At 37.2% G+C, this 20,097-nt stretch overlaps 2 protein-coding genes across 3 annotated transcripts; both read left to right on the forward strand.

The window, feature by feature from the left end:
- The first annotated feature begins 1,428 nt into the window (after window positions 1-1,428).
- On the forward strand, window positions 1,429-5,431 carry LOC137487333 (uncharacterized). 2 transcript variants are annotated; one of them, XM_073920757.1, is made up of 3 exons: window positions 1,429-2,708; window positions 3,950-4,858; window positions 4,913-5,431. In XM_073920757.1, exons 1-3 carry the CDS (start codon window positions 2,438-2,440, stop codon window positions 5,335-5,337), a joined length of 1,605 nt encoding a protein of 534 aa, XP_073776858.1. In that variant the 5' UTR covers window positions 1,429-2,437; the 3' UTR covers window positions 5,338-5,431. The 2 variants fall into 2 exon arrangements, with proteins under 2 accessions (XP_073776858.1, XP_068069074.2); XM_068212973.2 differs by having other exon boundaries at window positions 3,950-5,431.
- An 8,607-nt stretch (window positions 5,432-14,038) lies between these two features.
- LOC141377147 (uncharacterized) lies at window positions 14,039-19,097 on the forward strand. The gene is made up of 2 exons (XM_073920758.1): window positions 14,039-15,447; window positions 16,826-19,097. The coding sequence occupies exons 1-2, from the start codon at window positions 15,291-15,293 to the stop codon at window positions 17,992-17,994; spliced, it is 1,326 nt and encodes a 441-aa protein (XP_073776859.1). The 5' UTR covers window positions 14,039-15,290; the 3' UTR covers window positions 17,995-19,097.
- The last annotated feature ends 1,000 nt before the right edge of the window (window positions 19,098-20,097 follow it).

The raw sequence follows: 20,097 nt of genomic DNA on the forward strand, positions 1-20,097 counted from the left end.
TAAGTTATTGGTCATTTCAATATCGTTTGTATTTAGCTTTATCACACATTATATTTGTTACAGATGCCTGCCTCATATAAAAGACACTCAGGAAACAATTGTACCTAAGGTGATAATGCAGGGTCCTCACAGTCACAGGTCCTTATATATAAATATTTAAAGACGTACAATGTTAGGATATATGGATGTAATAAAGCTACTGCTGAATCTTCTTCTATCTTTTTAGCATGTTTTTTTTTAATTTGGAAATTAGTCTTAATGCGGGTTTTGATAACTATTGTTGATAAATTCAAGCTTAAATGGATAGTTCACTTAAAAATGAAATTCTGCCATTATGTTTCTATGACTTTTTGTTTAATGAAAGCTAGTCTTTGGTTTAATTTTTCAACTGAGGTGTTCACTTTCTATTATTGGTGACTTGAACAAAACTGCATGGTTGAAGAATCTGTATTGTTCAGATTGGATAAGTATTTGTAAACAGTAGATTTGAATAAATGATGGTTAATGTGTGCGTTTTCTTTGAGAATTTAATAGGGTTTTGGTTAAATGGTCTTACAGATTTTCTCATTCTCTGAATTACACTTATCTATACTGTTTTTTATCATTTCAGATTTAATTAATAGCTTCAATAGTATTTGAATATAATTGTATTTAAATATGCAACATTAGTGTTTACAAATAATAAAAGTAAATAATAATAATACACCTGACATAGCACCAAAGTGCAAAGTCAAGAATATACCTGTAAGATTTCAGGATTAGTAAGAAAGAAAATAAGGAAAATTACATCTCATCATTATTTCTTCTGATATTAAAGATGGTTTTACCATAGTAAAACTGTAGTAAATTTGACTGTAGTTACCATGCTTTTTTGGGTGCGTAATGTGATTTTAAATTGTATTAATACTACATAACAGTATATAAGTATTTAATAATAACAATATAGGAACCATGACTGTTGTAGCCGTGTTTATTTGGTGCAAACCTTTTTTTAACCATGGTTTTGCTTTTGTAACATTGTAGTAGTCTATTAATACTACAGTAAAGCTATAGTATTCATAACTAAACCAGAGAACCAAAGCATGTTGTATTACATATAAAAAAAGTTATGCAGTAACATTTACAACAACAACAACAACAACAACAACACACACACACACACACACACACACACACACACAGAGATGTTTATTAAAAACATTTTCTGTTGAAGTCAGAATTATTAAACACCCTTTAATTTAAAAAAAAAATATTTGCCAAATGATGTTTAACATTTTGAACGTTTGAAATTTTCATAGTATTTCTTATAATATTTTTATTTGTTTTATTTCAGCTAGAATAAAAGCAGTTTTTAATTTTTTTAAACACCATTTTAAGAGCAAAATGATTAGCCCCTTTAAGCTTTTTTAAAAAAAATTTTTTGGATAATCTACAGAACAAACCATCATTATACAATAACTTGCATTATTACCCTAACCTGCCTAGTTAACCTAATTAACCTATTAAGCCTTTAAATGTCATTTTAAGCTGTATAGAAGTGTCTTGAAAAGTATGTAGTCAAATATTATGTGCTGTCATCATGGCAAAGATAAAATAAATCAGTTATTAGAAATTAGTTAATAAAACTATTATGTTTATAAATGTGTTGAAAAAAATCAACACATGATTAAACAGAAATTGGGTGGGGGGGGGGGATAAGCAGGGGGGCTAATAATTCAAGGAGGTTAATAATTCTGACTTCAACTGTACATCTTATTTGGAAAAGAATGTAAACCACATGGGTAAAAGGTTTACATGTGCCAGTATGATATTGGTAATAAAGCACTGCTATGCAAAGTGGTAAAAAGGTTTCAAATCAAATATTTACATATAAACCAAAGAATAATTAACTGAATTAAATTCACCTTAGTAAAAATGCTTCATTTTGAAGTGTTTTTTTTTTTTTTTTACTTCAAAAGCCGTGGTTAATTTTATAATTATTATGGTTTTACTTTAAGTGCCAAAGTTAAAGTTCATTTTGTGGTTTTATTACAAAAACAAAGTTTAGCTATGGTTACTGCAGTAAATAAAACTATGGTTAATATTAGAGTCAACTCTTAACGCGAGGACTGCACTAAACGAGCTCTGTGTTTGTTCTCAAATTACTATTCTCATTACAATAAAAGCTAATAAACATAATTAGACACTTATTTTTACTTTATTGGCACTATTTAAAAATTAAACACTATTAATAGAAACAAATATTAAACCATGCACAACAAACACTATTAACACTTCCGCACAAACAAGCAGACGCAGAACCATAGCATGACGCATCTTGTGAGGCGGAGGCTCCGCCCATAGAACGAATCGCGCCCCGTTGCTATAGCAACTCTGGAACTTTGGAATACGATTTCTCTGATTCTCTGGATTTGTCTGTTGGCTCTCAAATATTTACATGTGTATTTCTATGGTTGACTCTTACGACACTCACACTGCAAGTTGCAAATTGACTGTACATTTTACAGCAGTAATTACCATCACAGTATCTCAGTTATACTGTACATCTCCCATGATGGAGAAGAAATGCAAAAAGAACTTTTGGACGACACTTTTTGGCAATAAAAGAGCTAGTAAAAAATCCAGCATGAACACTAGCTCCAGTGAAGCTGAGAAGAAGGACCAGGGTGTGGATGCTGCCATGCTACAGTCTCTAAAAGATGCTGAGGGTAAGTTACAAGACCATGTTATGAGAATAGGAAATTTGTTCGTTTAATACTTCTGTGATTCAGAAATTTTAATTCACCCTATCTATTGTTTTTGTGCAAAAATGTTTTATGTAGTTTAATTGTCACTCTTTACAATAGTAAAGTTCTGTTAGTTAATTTTAGTTAATGTATTTGCTAAAACTAAGAATGAAAATTACAACATTCAATCATAATTCAACATGCCTGAATGCATTATAAAAAAAATCCAAATTTGTGTTAACAAGAGTTTGTATTTGTTAGTTAACAACAACTAACAAGGAATGACGACTGACTTTGTTTAACTAATATTATTATGAAACATTATGATGATTAACTAACCTATGGTGAAAATAAATTCTTGTAAGCTGGACAGAAATGTGTGTAGGTATAGATTGTCCACAGTCATATTGCAGTGATATAAAATCAAAAATCTTTTTAAAAAAAATTTCAGACTTTAAAATAGGACCCAAATCTCAGTGATTTTGAGGCCCACCACACTGTGATGTAGGACTGTGTTTTTTAATAAGTTTAAAACGTTTTTAAAAATGCATGTTTGTAAAAAAGGAAGTAAAATCGCTATGTAATTCTTAAGGATATAATCCCAACGTCCACATGGTGTCAGTAAACATTAATGTGTCAGTGTGTTTGTTCTGCAAAAGGCAATTGTGTGAGAATTATCATTTGAGAAAGGCTTGAATAAACTCCTACACAAATACATAATAAACGTTTGGCTAATTAAATGTATTTCAGCTTCATCTGTGTCTGTCACTATCACTGACAGCTGTTTATCTAACGTAATGCATGAGAAGCAGGCAGCGGTGGGCGGGAAGAAGCAGCTCATTTTCATTTAAAGGCACAGGCTATAAAAACAGCTACAGAATACTCAGACAGCAAAATGGGCACACTCTAGAGGCTAATAAATTAATCATCTGAAACTTTACAGACACATTCTGGAGAAACCAAAAGCTTATCTTACATCTTGTAAAAAGGATGAAATAGGTGCCCTTTAACAAAGATGAATAAATTCTGTAATAATTGTGTATTAGGATACATTCAAATATCAATACTTACGACACAAAATTACAGTCTATATGTATTGTTGTATGCTGTTGTAGCATTATTATAAAGATTTCATAAGAGATGTGTTTTGATTATATTTTATTTAGTTTTGTTCATATTGTCTTCATGTTTATTATAATTATGGTTTGGTGTCATTTCTCTAGAAGCTGCAGTCCACACCAGGTCTGACTGGAATGCTAATGGGGCGCAAGAAAGACAGAAGGAGAAATCCAAGAGCAAAAAGAACCTCTGGAAAGTCCTCCTCAAAGCTGTTGGCTGCTCTAACATTGACACTGCCCTCGTCAATGACGCCACTGAAAAGCCCTTTGAGCCCAACTGGACTGCTGAAACCCCTGAAGATCTGTTCAGCATTGAGTTGAACAGCATTGATGATGCCTCTGAAGCTCCGGTCAGCTTGGAGTTTAACAGCATTGATGACACCCCTGAAGTTCTGGTCAGCACTGATTCAGACTGGATTGCAGACACCCTTGAGGCTCTGGACAGCGTTTGGTCCAAATGTGTCGCTGAGCCCCGTATAGCACCAGTCAACATTGAGTCTGACTGGATTGCTTATGACCATAAAGCTCCTGTCAGTATGGTTTCCAATTGGATTGCTGACTGTATTCCTGAAGTCAATAAATATCCAGTCAGCATAGAATCCAACTGGATTGCTGACGCACCTGCAGTCCCTGAGGCCTCTGAAAGTCCATTCTGTGTGGTGTCCGGCTGTGCTCCTGATGTCTGTGAAACCTATGAAGGTCCAGTCTGCATGGTGTCTGACTGTGTTCCTGATACCTCTGAAGGTCCAGTCTGTGAGGTGTCAGCCTGTGTTCCTGATGCTTCTGAGGCCCCTGAGAGTGCAGTCTGCTTGGTGTCCGGCTGTGTTCCTGATGTCTCTGAAGCCTATGAAGGTCCAGTCTGTGTTGTGTCTGACTGTGTTCCTGATGCTTCAGAGGCCCATGAAGGTCCACTCTGTGTGGTGTCCGACTGTGCTCCTGATGTCTCTGAAGCCTATGAAAGTCCAGTCTGTGTTGTGTCGGACTGTGTTCCTGATGCTTCTGAGGACCCTGAGAGTGCAGTCTGCATGGTGTCCGGCTGTGTTCCTGATGCTTCTGAGGTCCATACAGGTCCAGTCTGTGTGGTGTCTGACTGTGTTCCTGATTCCTCTGAGGGTCATGAAGATCCAGTCTGCATGGTGTCTGACTGTGTTCCTGATGCCTTTGTATCTCCTGTCTGCATTAAGCCTGCCTGTACTGCTGGGGCCCCTGATGCTGGACCCAGATTGAGTCAGACTGAAGTGCTGACCCCCTTCGACATCCAACTCCCACTGAGTTCGACTCGAGTGCTGACCCCTCTGAAGCTCTGGTCTGCGCTGAGTCTGACTGGACTGCTGAGGCCCTGGAAGCTTCGGTCAGCATTGAGTCAGGTGGGAGTACAGACACCCTGGAAGCTCCGGATGGCATTGAGTCCAGTTGGAGTGCTGATGCCCTTCAACCTACAGCTTGCACTGAGGCAGATTGGACAACTGGAGCCCTTCAACTGCACTTTTTAGTCCATATTTCCATCTACATTTTATCATATTATCTTATATATAATATTATGTGTAATATAATTGTTGTGTAAATAAAATTTGTTTGCAATCAAAATCAAATGGTCTTGCTTTATTTATTTAGATCATGACCCACTGATCAGAACCTGGGAGAAAGTTGGAGAAATCAACCAAAAGTTTAACCGCCAACTTATCCAGCAAATGATTTATACAGCGAATGTCCTTCCAGCAGCAAACCATAACTACGAAACGCCCATACACTCTCAATCACACACATACAGTAAGAACAATTTTAGCTTACCCAGTTCACCTGTACCACATATTTTTGGACTTATGGGGGAAAACGGAGCACCCAATGCAAACATGAGGAGAACATGCAAACTCCAAACAGAAATGCCAACTGACACAGCTGAGGCTCAAACCAGCGACCTTTTTGCTGTGAGGCGACAGCACTACCTACTGCGCCACCGCGTCACCCACCCACCTGAACATGTTTACAAATACAGTCATTTATTCATGTGATTCAAAGCTGAATTTTTAGCAAACTCCAGTCTTCAATGTCTCATGATTGATTATCCTTTTCATTCTAAAGCCCGACTCACACTGTGATTTTTAATAATCCTAAATGATTGTAGAATGTCAGACTCCATGAACATGACTCTGATGTTATGCTGTAGTGCTCAGTCATCATAATATCAGACTCCATGAATCCATAATGTCAATGACTGTTTTTACCGTAACAAGTTTCAGAATAATTTCTTTTTGTTTATGTGAAAGAAACTCAAACTGGTTAGGAACGACTGGACAGAGAGTCAAGATGACAGATTTTTATTTTTTATTTTTGGTTGATTATTCTTTTAAAGAACCTCCGTTTGGTGTTAGATCCACTGGGTGACGTTGAAACCTTTCAAATCTCCTTCAATTCAAAATAGACATTTGTGCTCTATTATCAGTCCCTCATTATTTTTTGTACAAGTATGCTCGTGTTCTTTAGTTTAATCTCTTAATTATGGCTTTATTGCATTCATGTATTTGCACTGAGCTTTTGTACACCTTTAGAAGAGACTATATATGTGTGCGTGTCTGTGTGGAGAGAGATAATGTTAAAAAGAAAGTGACAAAGTGAAATTTATTCATAAACTAATTTCGAGAGGATCACATGATTATGATTGAACACAGCTGCATTAGCATGTATGATCCAACAATCAGGCCATTTCTAACCCACTATAAAGAGCCAGGGTTTTTTCACTACAGTCATCTTCGATTTAAAGAATGCCCCCTTCCACCCCTACCTCTTCATCTTTCCCTTCATAGGGTGGCACTGGTGACCCAGTGGTTAGCACTGTCGCCTCACAGCAAGAACTTCACTGGTTTACTAGTCCTTTAACAGGCCAGTGGTCAATTCTGTGCATAGTTTGTATGTTCTTCCTGTGCTCGAGTGGGTTTTCCCCGGGTCCTCCAATTTCCTCCCACATTCCAAAAACATGCACAACAAGTGAATTGATCTAAATTTAGCACTACAGTTGATCCCTCGCCCTGCAGCGTATCTCTTCATAGTATTTATTTTAGTCATTAATTCTTATCCAGGGGGGAGTTGTTGAAATCTACCTGAGCTCAAAGCCCCCCTGCAATTGGAATATCACATAATTAAACTTGAAAGAGCTAAAGCAGTGCAAACACTACCAGATTACTGTTGTGTTTGCGATAAGGAAAAACTCTAACAAATGCGGGCATTTCTTCTTTTTTTCTTTTTACTGAACTAGTCTGCAGTATAATGAAATTTGTGTATATAAATACTGAATATGCATAATTGGTGAGAATGTGAGGCGTGCACTCGAGTAAATTATGAAGGCGATTTTTAATCGTTCACTAGAGGGAATCTGATTAGGTTAGTTCCACAGCTAATTATCAGACACCTGTAGAGTTAATGCGTTCCAGTAAAATATATACAAATAAAATGGAGTGGGTGCTTTTTAAAATGAATGACGGTGAATGAATGAAAGTAAGACCGGTGAGCCGTCTGACAAAAAGTGCCCTTCTAAATTAAATATAGGATACCCTTCTGGGTCTTTCATTTACTTTGAAGACATACTGACTACATTTACATAGTACTTATTTGCCCTAATCTGAAAAAGACAATATTATAATTAAGGTGTTACATGTAGTGCTTTTTGAGTCTCATGTAATTTTGAGTGTTTCATTTTTAATTTTTCAACTTTAACTGCAGTTCGGCAGTTTTACTGTCACTCATAAACATTTTATTCATGGCTTCATGACAAACCGGCACTGGTGGAAGAGTGTTGTTTTAATAGAATTTGAGACCGCAGGCCGAATGGAAAGAAAATTTTGTGATGTGTGTGTGTGTGTGTGTGTGATGTGTGTGTGTGTCTTTTATTAACAACTGCATGTGTGGATCTTGTCACAAACTGCGGGGAAAAGTCTTACATGACGTAATGCCACAAATATAAGCATACTTCACTTAAATCCATTTCACTTGAGTTCAGTTATAAGTTTAGTGCAATTAAGGTAATCAAAAAATGCTGTTTACATGGTAGACTCCTAATCACAGTATTGTCTTAATTATATTAAAATCGTATTAAAGTATTGTTGCACATGTAAACAAACTCAATGTTTGACTCAACCACTCCATCAGGGCTCTGCAATCTTGGCTTTGCGAAATAGAGTAGACAGTATGGCTCAAGCTTATTGACAGTGGAAGATGATTCACGGTTAGTCGTGTCAGGAATCCAGCCACAGATTAGCATGTTGTCCTCACAGAAACAGGCTCTGCCATCACACTAAATCAGCTAAGCTGTATATTTATGTTTAAATGTAATTAATACTACACACTTTAAACGCAGCAAGTATATGAATGATGTTTGCACATGCATTATAATTTTGGCTTGAGAGAGGGGTGCCTAGGGGGTTCAAGCAAAATGGTACAAACTTGGGGGAACGTGTGTCCTAAAAGTTTGAAAACCCCTGCTCTAGGGGCTTACTATATGACCTCTGTCACCATCTTGTGGATGGAAAATGTGAAACATCTTCGATCTGCTCAGTATGACAGGCTGATGGATGCTGACGCACTGTATCTCCAAAATTATAACTATTTACAATAGGTTTTTAGGCTGGGTCGCTGTTTTCGAACCTCGGCTCAGTTGGCGTTTCTGTGTGGGGTTTGCATGTTCTCCCTGCCTTCGTGTGGGTTTCCTCCGGGTGCTCCGGTTTCCCCCACAGTCCAAGGACATGTGGTACAGGTGAATTGGGTAGGCTAAATTGTCCGTCGTGTATAAATGTGTGTGTGAATGTGTGTGTGGATGTTTCCCAGAGATGGGTTGCGTCTTTAAGGGCATCCGCTACGTAAAAACTTGCTGGATAAGTTGGCGGTTCATTCCGCTGTGGCGACCCCGGATTAATAAAGGGACTAAGCCGACAAGAAAATGAATGAATGATATATCCCTATAAATGAACTGCAATCTAAACAATTCTCACCTGAAAAGCATCAGACCATTTCCGGTTGTTTGATATACATTTGCATACGTATGTTTTATTTTATATATATATAATCACTACAGTTTTGGTGGAGGACGCGTGGCACTTGTTTCCTGGTGACACTATTGATCAATCAACAAAAAGAAAGGTAGGAAGATTTTTTTTTTTTAATTATAGACTAGGGATTGTCTGTGAAGTAGTGGGTAGTAACGGAACGCTGTTGGTTTCTCATTCAGACGTGAATGAAAGGCACGGGTGGATATACAGAATTTTGTGGTAAATTTGTGTGGAATCCCCTAGCGAGCTGGTGAGTTTTGCGGTACACCTATAACGATACTGAGAAAGCAGAAACCAAAACTGTAGGGATGGTATACAGTTTAACCCAAAAGAATGACCAGTCTGGTAGATGAAGAAGAGCCAGAGGCAGAGATTTAAATAAATAAATCAAGTTTACTTAAGTTAGTTTGCAGTTACATCAGCAGAAGCCAGCTTCAACACTTGCAATGAGTTCCTAGGCAGCTCTGCTTACAATCACCAATAAATAACAATTACACTCTCACATAACGTCATTAACTGCGTCACACATATAGGTGTTCTAACCTGATTGGTTAAAACACAGATAGACTAGGAAATTTCCACGTGTGGTTTGTGCGTATATTCTGAACAATATCTTAAGCATAAAAGTCAGACATCCACTAAACTGATTAGAGCTGACTCCAGACCTGTGAAACGGATCAACAATCAAATAGAATACACACAATGAATGGATGAATGAATGAATGAAGTCTTTCTTGAATAAAAGTAGAATGACTTTAAAAGAATTAACCGTAAAAATAACAAAATCACTTTAGACATTTTAGATAGTATTAACTACTAGAAATAACAATAGAAACAGTTGATTCCAGCCCTCAGTTCCACTCAAGGTCTTCGTGACCTCTGACCTAGTTTGGTGGCTTCTGAAAATAGTTATAAAGAGACAGGCAAATGCACTGAACATTCTTATATCAAACAATGTGTTAACTTATTCATTCATTAAAATTAATTCACAGTTAAATACTCATTCAAATGATCAAATAATTATATTTAATAAACAAAATTATGAGAAACAAGACGATGAGAAAAGGATAAACGTTGATCCATGATGAGACGGATTGGAAAGCAAAAATCCGAATCCTTCAGTCCCCCCTTTTGACCCGAATGGAGTCCAAACTCCGTTTCCGGTCAACCAGTCACTAAGGAAAGTGGAAGTAATGACTCATGCTCCCTAAGTTAGGTTACAGAGTTTCTTGCCCTTTCTTGGACATGCTGGAACCTAAAAATTCCAGTCCCCAAGCTAAGGGCTCTTCCACTTTCTACTCACAATGGGGTTCGTCCGTGTATCCATCAAGCCATCCTGCAATCAGAAGTGAAAACATACGCAAAACAACAGCGGACCAAAGTCCAGAATATGAACACAAATGCGCAAGCCCTAAAAGTCCTCCAGAAGTAAACAGTGCATCACTTCCATCGATACATCCTCTGATGCATCTACAACTTGCTCCAACTCTAAATACAAACATCGAGGCCAATTCTAAGGCTAAGAGATCCTCTGATCAGACACATAAGGTCATCCAGTCGACCTAAGCCACACAGGATTCAAATTCATGACCTGCAAAAACATCTTTATCTCTCTGGTCTACACAACATCCAAACAATTATGTTCCTCTGCCCTTGAGGACACACACACATAGACAGAGAGTGTTTTACTGCTGCATTTGGCTTAAACACAAAATTACTTCAACTCAATTCTCTGCTTATTCTTCCAATGCTAGAGTGAGTGTGCTTTCTGCACAATTTGGTTGGTGACTTAGCCTTTGTCACTGTTTAAATGCCATCAAGTCTAAAATATTTACCTTTAACATTCAGATAGCAAAGAATTAACTGTCATTAACCTTTGAACTTCTCAGTCAATTTAGACATGGGTTTGTAACCTAATATGGATGGCAGTCTTCAATTTCACAGCGATAAGCTAATTAAACATTTTTTTTTATTATTATTATTCCAGAGAGTAATCTGAATCAGGAAGCCATCATTAACCATTGAAAACAGAACTGGATAACCCATCCATTTAAAGCTCATGTCATGGTCTGCATCATCTTTTCATCACTCAACATTATTGACTTCTGTAATGTTTGATATTTCGCTTATACAATCAGAAATTATATAACACTCATTCCAGAGGTTAGTGACAATATTCATACAACAGGGACAAATCATTCCCCCAGTACAATAAGCATTAATGTACCATAGATATGAATATTGTGACAGCTCATAACTAAGTTTGATTTAGCTGTTGAACTCGCACAAATTTATTGTTAAAATTCTGTCCAGTTTCAACTAGATTTACATGTTCTTTTATCAGGTTTTAAAGTTTCCCTGTACCTAATCAATATCTTTTCTGAGACAATCAGCTGGTGTGTTTTGTTTTCTTAAAGGGCCATGAAACCCCCTCGTTTCTGCAGGGTGTTTTTCACACCTCTACTTTGGAAAAAGTCTGAAAAGTGGGCATGTCCAGCTCTGTTTAGGGGGGAGTGTCGGAGGAACTAAAGTGGGATGGTGAGGGAGTGTCTATTTGGGCAAAAAAAACACACACACACACACAGGGGAGAAAGTGACTGTTTACATAGACATCTTTAGTCGAATTATTTGCCAAATTATTTAATGGTGGACTTTAACTGCAGTTTGGCTCTTTCATTCAGGGAATTCAGTCATGCCCCTCGCGACAAACGAGATATTTGATTAGAGGAACTGCTCTAAGTGTGTATTTTTAATGCAATGTTTGATACCGCACGGCGAATAGGAGAAAAAAAACCTCAGCATTTCCCGGAAACTTAGATGCACACAGCAGGTAGTGTCAGAAAGCCGCGTGTGTTATTCCGGTCACAAAATGCGGTGAAAATCCTACACGAGGTTAAAGTTTGGTTGTGGTGCTAACATGTTTACACTTTGTGCAATAGTTAACTTAGTTCGATACGAACAAACTGAATAAACAAAGAGCACTGGTCGCTCACTTACCAAATCTGTAGAGACAGGACAATCACCATGCAGCAACTAGAGCCACATCTTTATTAAGAGGAGACTACAAGCGAATCCCGCATTCAGCGTTTGCAGATGAAAACAGCTCTCAGGTAAACAATGTTCCTCCTTAGACACGTAAGTTAAGTTATTGTTGTCGAGCGTCGCGTACACTGTTAAACCACGCATGACTCCAGCTGCGCTCTCACAGAGAGAAAATGAAAACAAAACTTAACTGCAGCAAACTATAAAAGCAACACTTCACGCTTGTTTTGCCAATACAACGTGGTGTGTCTGTCGTCTAAACACTGTGACAGTAATGAATATTAATGAAGTTGCACAATAGAGCGCACTGATTGGTTTGAACCAAGCCTTACTCATGCATTAATGCAGCACACTCTGAGACGTAATAAGGCACACTCTAGTACAGACGTCCAGTCTGCACGCTGGAATACACGCTATTTTCTCATGGCCATGACGCAGCTTCAAAAATTCGTTTCAAACCGGAAGTACGAATTTGCTTGAAATAACGCAAAAACAAAAAATGTACACTTTTTATGGGTTGGTCCCATGCCTTTGGGTCACTCTCTGTTTGGCCAAAAGAAATTCTTACTTGTCTTAGGGGACCCACCATCCCCCAAAACATTTATCTATTCTTTATTCCCATAATGTTACTGTCAGTTTTGGTGCTTGTGGTTTTGCTACTAGACACTCAATATTTAGATTTTAGCTTTTCACTGACAATTAAATGCCAAATTTTTTTTTTCTTAAAATCGGTTCTAAAATCATTTTAAACCCGAGAGCTTAGCTGAGCCATTTACTGCATTACGCTCTCATCTATTTCTTTTTATATCAGAGTTCAACACTAAAAGCAACAAGACATTGAGAGGACAATCTTACCAACAGCGCTGGACTTCTGCTTGATGAATCTGCAAACCATCCCAAGATGTGCAAACTGTCCAGACCGGTCCAATCCAGTTAGGGTCATATTTTTCTCGGGATTGCTCCTGGTGCATCATTGAACAATCAATCTAGCCCTGATATTTCTAGGTGTCTTGTCTGACTTTTGTGGCCTCTACTATCTACTGGATCTCTATTATAATGTTATTTGTTATTTATTTATTTATTCAACTATTTCTTTCCCAAATAATCTGACCTACTCTATTCTTAAGATTCGGGCCCTTTTATCTGTGAAACATCAGTAGTGGAACTAATTACAATCTCGGGTTAATTTAGTCCACTACTAAATAAAAACCAGTCCAAGTTTTATCCCCGAGAATGTCCGAAAAGCCTCTTTCACACCCATCAACTGAGTACTCCTGAGTCCTCCTCTGGGTTGAGGAGAAAATACGCAAAACGCACCAGCTCGCTAGGGGATTCCACACAAATCTACCACAAAATTCTGTGAATCCACCGGTGCCTTTTATTCACGTCTGAATGAGAAACCAACAGCGTTCCGTTACTACCCACTACTTCACAGACCATCCCTAGTCTATAATATTTTAAATCTTCCAACCTTACTTTTTGTTGATTGATCAATGGTGTTACCATAAACAAGTGCCACGCGTCCTCCACCAAAGATCTTGTACATTGTATCATTTGTCACTGAATGACTTTCCGTGCTCAGAATAAGCATGATGTCAATTGCGTGATGACGTACAGATCACAGACAAATTCACAAACATATTTATCAGGAATCTGGTTATTGCAAAGCTGATGAAATAGAAAGAATGTGATTAATAGAGATATTAAGTCTGTTAAATAATAAATGTAATTGTAATTGCATACACAAATATAAGTAGACAGATTGAACCCTTAAAGGACATTCAAGATGAAAAGCAACCAGAACTATGAATAAAGTCAAACAACTCTTCTCTTTTGCAAATATTAATGTAGCCTGTACTCTTTTTGATTTATTTCATTATTATAATTATAATGTTATTATAATTGTAAATGTAGTGTTTATTCTGTTTAATATTTTTTTACGATGTGGATTTTGGTATTATTTTGATTGTTAAATATGCAGCATATACAAAAAAACTGATAAAAGTTTCTGTCCATCATGTTGGTCAAGCTAACCCCCATGAACTATGTCTAAATAGATAGCTAAATACAAATAAAAAGAGAACATTTTTTTTTTTTTTTTTTTTTTAAGAAAAGTTATGAGGCTGGAGGTATTATAGACTTTGCAAATTCAGTTTGCAGACATTTGTAGGTACTGACAACTATTGTATGCGTTCTTGGCAGTTTTTTTCATGTCTTTTTAATACTGTCCATATCGGTATCGGAATCATATATCGACCGAAGATAAGAAATATAACGTGATATAAATTTTTGACATATCAGCCCTATAAGTATTTAATAATAACAATATAGGAACCATGACTGTTGTAGTCCTGTTTATTTGGTGCAAACCTTTTTTTAACCATGGTTTTGCTTTTGTAACATTGTAGTAGTCTATTAGTACTACAGTAAAGCTATAGTATTCATAACTGAACCACTAAACCAAAGCATGTTGTATTACATATAACAAAAGTTATGCAGTAATGTATACAACAACACACACACGCACACAGACACTTCAATTCTATAATACAGATGTTTATTAAAAGCATTTACAGTTGATGTCAGAATTATTAAACACCCTTTAATTTTTTATTATATTTCCCAAATGTTTAACAGAGCAAGGACATTTTTATAATATTTCATATAATATGTTTTTTTATGTTTTTGTTAGCTCCTTAAGCCATATATATTTTTGGATTGTTTATAGAACAAACGATCGTAATACAATAGCTTGCCTAATTACCCTAACCTGCTTAGTTAACCTAATAAACCTAGTTAAGCCTTTAAATGTCACTTTAAGCTGTATAGAAGTGTCTTACAATATAAGCTCATAAACATAATTAGACACTTATTTTTACTTTATTTGCACTATTTAAAAAAAATAAGCATAATAATTAGAAGCAAATATTACAGCATGCTTTATTGTAATCGATATGCACAGATAAAAAAGCATATCCATTACAGCCATAGATATTTATACCTATGCATCACAACAAACACTAATAATACTTCCGTCCAAACAAGCAGATGCAGAACGCATCTTATGGAGCAGAGGCTCCGCCCATAGAACGAATCGCGCCGCGTTGCTATAGCAACTCTGGAACTTTGGAATGCGATTTCTCTGATTCTCTGGATTTGTCTGTTGGCTCTCAGATATTTACATGTGTATTTCTATGGTTAACTCTTGCGACCCTCTCCTGTTTTCAGACATCAGAGAAAAAAAGTAGTGCAGTTAAGGTAACAGTTGTTTCCAACACTGTAATAACGCTGCAAGTTGCAAATCGAGTGTACATTTTACAGTACTTAACACGACCACAGTAACTCAGTTATACTGTACATCTCCCATGATGGAGAAGAAATGCAAAAATAACTTTTGGACGGCACTTTTTGGCAATAAAAGAGCTAGTAAAAAATCCAGCAGTAACACTAGCTCCAGTGAAGGCAAGAAGAAGGACCAGGGTGTGGATGCTGCCATGCTACAGTCTCTAAAAGATGCTGAGGGTAAGTTACAAGACCATGTTATGAGAATAGGAAATTTGTTCGTTTAATACTACTGTGATTCAGAAATTTTAATTCACCCTATCTATTGTTTTTGTGCAAGAATGTTTTATGTAGTGTAATTGTCACTCTTTACAATAGTTAAGTTCTGTTAGTTAATTTTAGTTAATGTATTTGCTAAAACTAAGAATGAAAATTACAACATTCAATCATAATTCAACATGCCTGAATGCATTATAAAAAATCCAAATTTGTGTTAACAAGAGTTTGTATTTGTTAGTTAACAACAACTAACAAGGAATGACGACTGACTTTGTTTAATATTATTATGAAACATTATGATGATTAACTAACCTATGGTGAAAATCAATTTTTGTAAGCTGTTTGGACAGAACTGTGTGTAGGTATAGATCGTCTACAGTCATATTGCAGTGATATAAAATCAAAAATCTTTTTAAAAAAATGTCCAGACTTTAAAATAGGACCCAAATCTCAGTGATTTTGAGGCCCACCACAACGTGTTGTAGGACTGTGTTTTTTTTTTTTTTGTGTTTTTTTTTTTGCCCATTGAATTCATTGACAAGCGCCATGTTTCTATAATAACATGTATACACATGTCCACAGTTTCAAACTGGGATTAAAATATTTGTTACAACTCTCTGGGATTTTTATAAGTTTAATAAGTTTAAAACGTTTTTAAAAATGCATGTTTGTAAAAAAGGAACTAAAATCGCTATGTAATTCTTAAGCGCTATAATCCCAACGTCCACATGGTGTCAGTAAACATTAATGTGTCAGTGTGTTTGTACTGCAAAAGGCAATTGTGTGAGACTTATCATTTGAGAAAGACTTGAATAAACTCCTACACAAATACATATAATAAACTTTTGGCTAATTAAATGTATTTCAGCTTCATCTGTGTCTGTCACTATCACTGACAGCTGTTTATCTAACGTAATGCATGAGAAGCAGGCAGCGGTGGGCGGGAAGAAGCAGCTCATTTTCATTTAAAGGCACAGGCTATAAAAACAGCTACAGAATACTCAGACAGCAAAATGGGCACACTTTAGAGGATTTAATAAATAATGTGAAACTTTACAGACACATTTTGGAGAAACCAAAGGCTTATCTTACATCTTGTAAAAGGGGTGAAATAGGTGCCCTTTAACAAAGATGAATAAATTCTGTAACAATTGTGTATTAGGATACATTCAAATATCAATACTCACTACACAAAATTACAGTGTAAATGTATTGTTGTATGCTGTTGTAGCATTATTATAAAGATTTCATAAGAGATGTGTTTTGATTATATTTTATTTAGTTTTGTTCATATTGTCTTCATATTTATTATAATTATGGTTTGGTGTCATTTCTCTAGAAGCTGCAGTCCACACCAGGTCTGACTGGAATGCTAATGGGGCGCAAGAAAGACAGAAGGAGAAATCCAAGAGCAAAAAGAACCTCTGGAAAGTCCTCCTCAAAGCTGTTGGCTGCTCTAACATTGACACTGCCCTCGTCAATGATGCCACTGAAAAGCCCTTTGAGCCCAACTGGACTGCTGACGTACCTGCAGTCCCTGAGGCCTCTGAAAGTCCAGTCCGTGTGGTGTCCGGCTGTGCTCCTGATGTCTGTGAAACCTATGAAGGTCCAGTCTGCATGGTGTCTGACTGTGTTCCTGATACCTCTAAAGGTCCAGTCTGTGAGGTGTCCGACTGTGTTCCTGATGCTTCTGAGGCCCCTGAGAGTGCAGTCTGCTTGGTGTCCGGCTGTGTTCCTGATGTCTCTGAAGCCTATGAAGGTCCAGTGTGTGTTGTGTCGGACTGTGTTTCTGATGCTTCTGAGGACCCTGAGAGTGCAGTCTGCATGGTGTCCGGCTGTGTTTCTGATGCTTCTGAGGTCCATAAAGGTCCAGTCTGTTTGGTGTCAGACTGTGTTCCTGATTCCTCTGAGGCCCATGAAGGTCCAGTCTGCATGGTGTCTGACTGTGTTCCTGATGCTTCAGAGGCCCATGAAGGTCCACTCTGTGTTGTGTCGGACTGTGTTTCTGATGCTTCTGAGGACCCTGAGAGTGCAGTCTGCATGGTGTCCGGCTTTGTTCCTGATGCTTCTGAGGTCCATACAGGTCCAGTCTGTGTGGTGTCTGACTGTGTTCCTGATTCCTCTGAGGGTCATGAAGATCCAGTCTGCATGGTGTCTGACTGTGTTCCTGATGCCTTTGTATCTCCGGTCTGCATTAAGCCTGCCTGTACTGCTGGGGCCCCTGATGCTGGACCCAGATTGAGTCAGACTGAAGTGCTGACCCCCTTCGACATCCAACTCCCACTGAGTTCGACTGGAGTGCTGACCCCTCTGAAGCTCTGGTCTGCGCTGAGTCTGACTGGACTGCTGAGGCCCTGGAAGCTTCGGTCAGCATTGAGTCAGGTGGGAGTACAGACACCCTGGAAGCTCCGGATGACATTGAGTCCAGTTGGAGTGCTGATGCCCTTCAACCTACAGCTTGCACTGAGGCAGATTGGACTACTGGAGCCCTTCAACTGCACTTTTTAGTCCATATTTCCATCTACATTTTATCATATTATCTTATATATAATAGTATGTGTAATATAATTGTTGTGTAAATAAAATTTGTTTGCAATCAAAATCAAATGGTCTTGCTTTATTTATTTAGATCATGACCCACTGATCAGAACCTGGGAGAAAGTTGGAGAAATCAACCAAAAGTTTAACCGCCAACTTATCCAGCAAATGATTTATACAGCGAATGCCCTTCCAGCAGCAAACCATCACTAGGAAACACCCATACACTCTCATTCACACACATACAGTAAGAACAATTTTATCTTACCCAATTCACCTGTACCACATATTTTTGGACTTATGGGGGAAAACGGAGCACCCAGAGGAAACCAATGCAAACATGAGGAGAACATGCAAACTCCAAACAGAAATGCCAACTGACACAGCTGAGGCTCAAACCAGCGACCTTTTTGCTGTGAGGCGACAGCACTACCTACTGCGCCACCGCGTCACCCACCCACCTGAACATGTTTACAAATACAGTAATTTATTCATGTGATTCAAAGCTGAATTTTTAGCAAACTCCAGTCTTCAATGTCTCATGATTGATTATCCTTTTCATTCTAAAGCCCGGCTCACACTGCGATTTTTAATAATCCTAAATGATTGTAGAACGTCAGACTCCATAAACATGACTCTGATGTTATGCTGTAGTGCTCAGTCATCATAATATCAGACTCCATAGTGTCAATGACGGTTTTTACCCTAACAAGTTTCAGTATAATTTCTTTGTGTTTATATGAAAGAAACTCAAACAGGTCAGGAACGACTGGACAGAGAGACAAGATGACAGACTTTTTTATTTTTATTGGGGTGAATTATTCTTTTAAAGAACCTCCGTTTGGTGTTAGATCCACTGGGTGGCGTTGAAACCTTTCAAATCTGCTTCAATTCAAAATAGACATTTGTGCTCTATTATCAGTCCCTCATTATTTTTTGTACAAGTATGCTCATGTTCTTTAGTTTAATCTCTTAATTATGGCTTTTTTGCATTCATGTATTTGCACTGAGCTTTTGTACACCTTTAGAAGAGTCTAAATAAATTGTGTGTGCGTGTCTGTGTGGAGAGAGATAATGTTAAAAAGAAAGTGACAAAAGTAACAGAAATGAAAACTACACTTTTCAAAAAAGGTTTATTCATTTGGGATCTGTATGACACCATAAATTTATGATAATCATTAAATAATAATAAATAATGTAGTGTAGTGAAACGATAAATTGTATCCAAAATAAAAGTTCATACTTACAAAATATATTTGTGTGTACTGTGTACAGTATGTGTGGCATGATTGGCTGAACAGCATGAAATACCATCAGTCTACAGATATTTCCTATTTCTCTGTTGCAATCGGTATATCATAATAATTAATCCTGAAAATGCTAAAGCAGTGCAAACACTACCAGATTACTGTTGTGTTTGCGATAAGGAAAAACTCTAACAAATGCGGGCATTTCTTCTTTTTTTCTTTTTACTGAACTAGTCTGCATATAATGATATTTGTGTATATAAATACTGAATATGCATAATTGGTGAGATTGTGAGGCGTGCACTCGAGTAAATTATGAAGGCGATTTTTATTCATTCACTAGAATTAATGTGATTATGTTAGTTCCACAGCTAATTATCAGACACATGTAGAGTTAATGCGTTCCAGTAAAATATATACAAATAAAATGGAGTGGGTGCTTTTTAAAATGAATGACGGTGAATGAATGAAAGTAAAACCGGTGAGCCGTCAGACAAAAAGTGCCCTTCTAAATTGAATCAGCAGGATAGCCTTCTGGATCTTTCATTTACTTTGAAGACATACTGACTACATTTACATAGTACTTATTTGCCCTAATCTGAATAAGACAATAATATAATTAAGGTGTTACATGTAGTGTAAAAACATGAACTTTAACTGCAGTTCGGCAGTTTTACTTTCACTAATAAACATTTTATTCATGGCCCCATGACAAACCGCCACTGGTGGAAGAGTGTTGTTTTAAGGGAATTTGATACCAAAGGCTAAATGGAAAGAAAATTTTGTGATGTGTGTGTGTGTGTGTGTGTGTGTGTGTGTCTTTTAT

This window comes from Danio rerio, chromosome 13, assembly GCF_049306965.1.
Source record: "Danio rerio strain Tuebingen ecotype United States chromosome 13, GRCz12tu, whole genome shotgun sequence".
Lineage (NCBI taxonomy): Eukaryota > Metazoa > Chordata > Actinopteri > Cypriniformes > Danionidae > Danio > Danio rerio.

Coding starts and splice junctions, on each gene's coding strand:
- LOC137487333 (XM_068212973.2), top strand. CDS start 2,438: ATGTGTATTTCTATGGTTGACTCTTACGACACTCACACTGCAAGTTGC. Junction 2,709..3,949: donor GTCTCTAAAAGATGCTGAGG/GTAAGTTACAAG, acceptor TCATTTCTCTAG/AAGCTGCAGTCCACACCAGG.
- LOC141377147 (XM_073920758.1), top strand. CDS start 15,291: ATGATGGAGAAGAAATGCAAAAATAACTTTTGGACGGCACTTTTTGGC. Junction 15,448..16,825: donor GTCTCTAAAAGATGCTGAGG/GTAAGTTACAAG, acceptor TCATTTCTCTAG/AAGCTGCAGTCCACACCAGG.